Raw genomic sequence first — 334 nt, forward strand, 5'->3', positions numbered from 1 at the left:
TGCAGGAGGCCTTGGCCCGCCAGCCCCCATGCACCCCAGGTGAGCCTGGCCCCACCCCGGCAGTGCCCCTCCACCCCAGCCCTGCCCCGCCTCACACCTGTCTCCCCCCCAGTCCCGGCGTCGCTGAGGGCCCTGGAGACGTCAGTGTCCCGTGTGGCCACTGGTGCGGCCCTGATCCACGTGTCGGCACGGTGCCACGCCGCATACCTGGCCCCGCGCCTGCCCCTAGTCACGCCCACCACCTTCCTCGACCTGCTCGATGCCTTCCTCACCCTGTCGACCCAGCTGCAGACACAGACTCAGGCCCAGGTCGACCGGTGAGTGCCTGCGGCCC

General features: G+C 71.9%; 1 protein-coding gene across 1 annotated transcript in view; it reads left to right on the forward strand.

Moving 5' to 3' along the window:
- The window catches only part of DNHD1 (dynein heavy chain domain 1), a gene marked incomplete at its 5' end in the record, with an annotated part of 79,014 nt that overhangs the window by 59,934 nt on the left and 18,746 nt on the right, over nt 1-334 (forward strand). The window contains 2 exons of the mRNA XM_019523758.1: nt 6-39; nt 113-317. Coding sequence (XP_019379303.1) covers nt 6-39; nt 113-317 — 239 coding nt within the window. The remainder of the gene's footprint in view (nt 1-5; nt 40-112; nt 318-334) is intronic.

This window comes from Gavialis gangeticus, unplaced genomic scaffold (genome assembly GCF_001723915.1).
Source record: "Gavialis gangeticus isolate Ggan-Ray unplaced genomic scaffold, GavGan_comp1, whole genome shotgun sequence".
NCBI classification, from domain to species: Eukaryota; Metazoa; Chordata; order Crocodylia; family Gavialidae; genus Gavialis; species Gavialis gangeticus.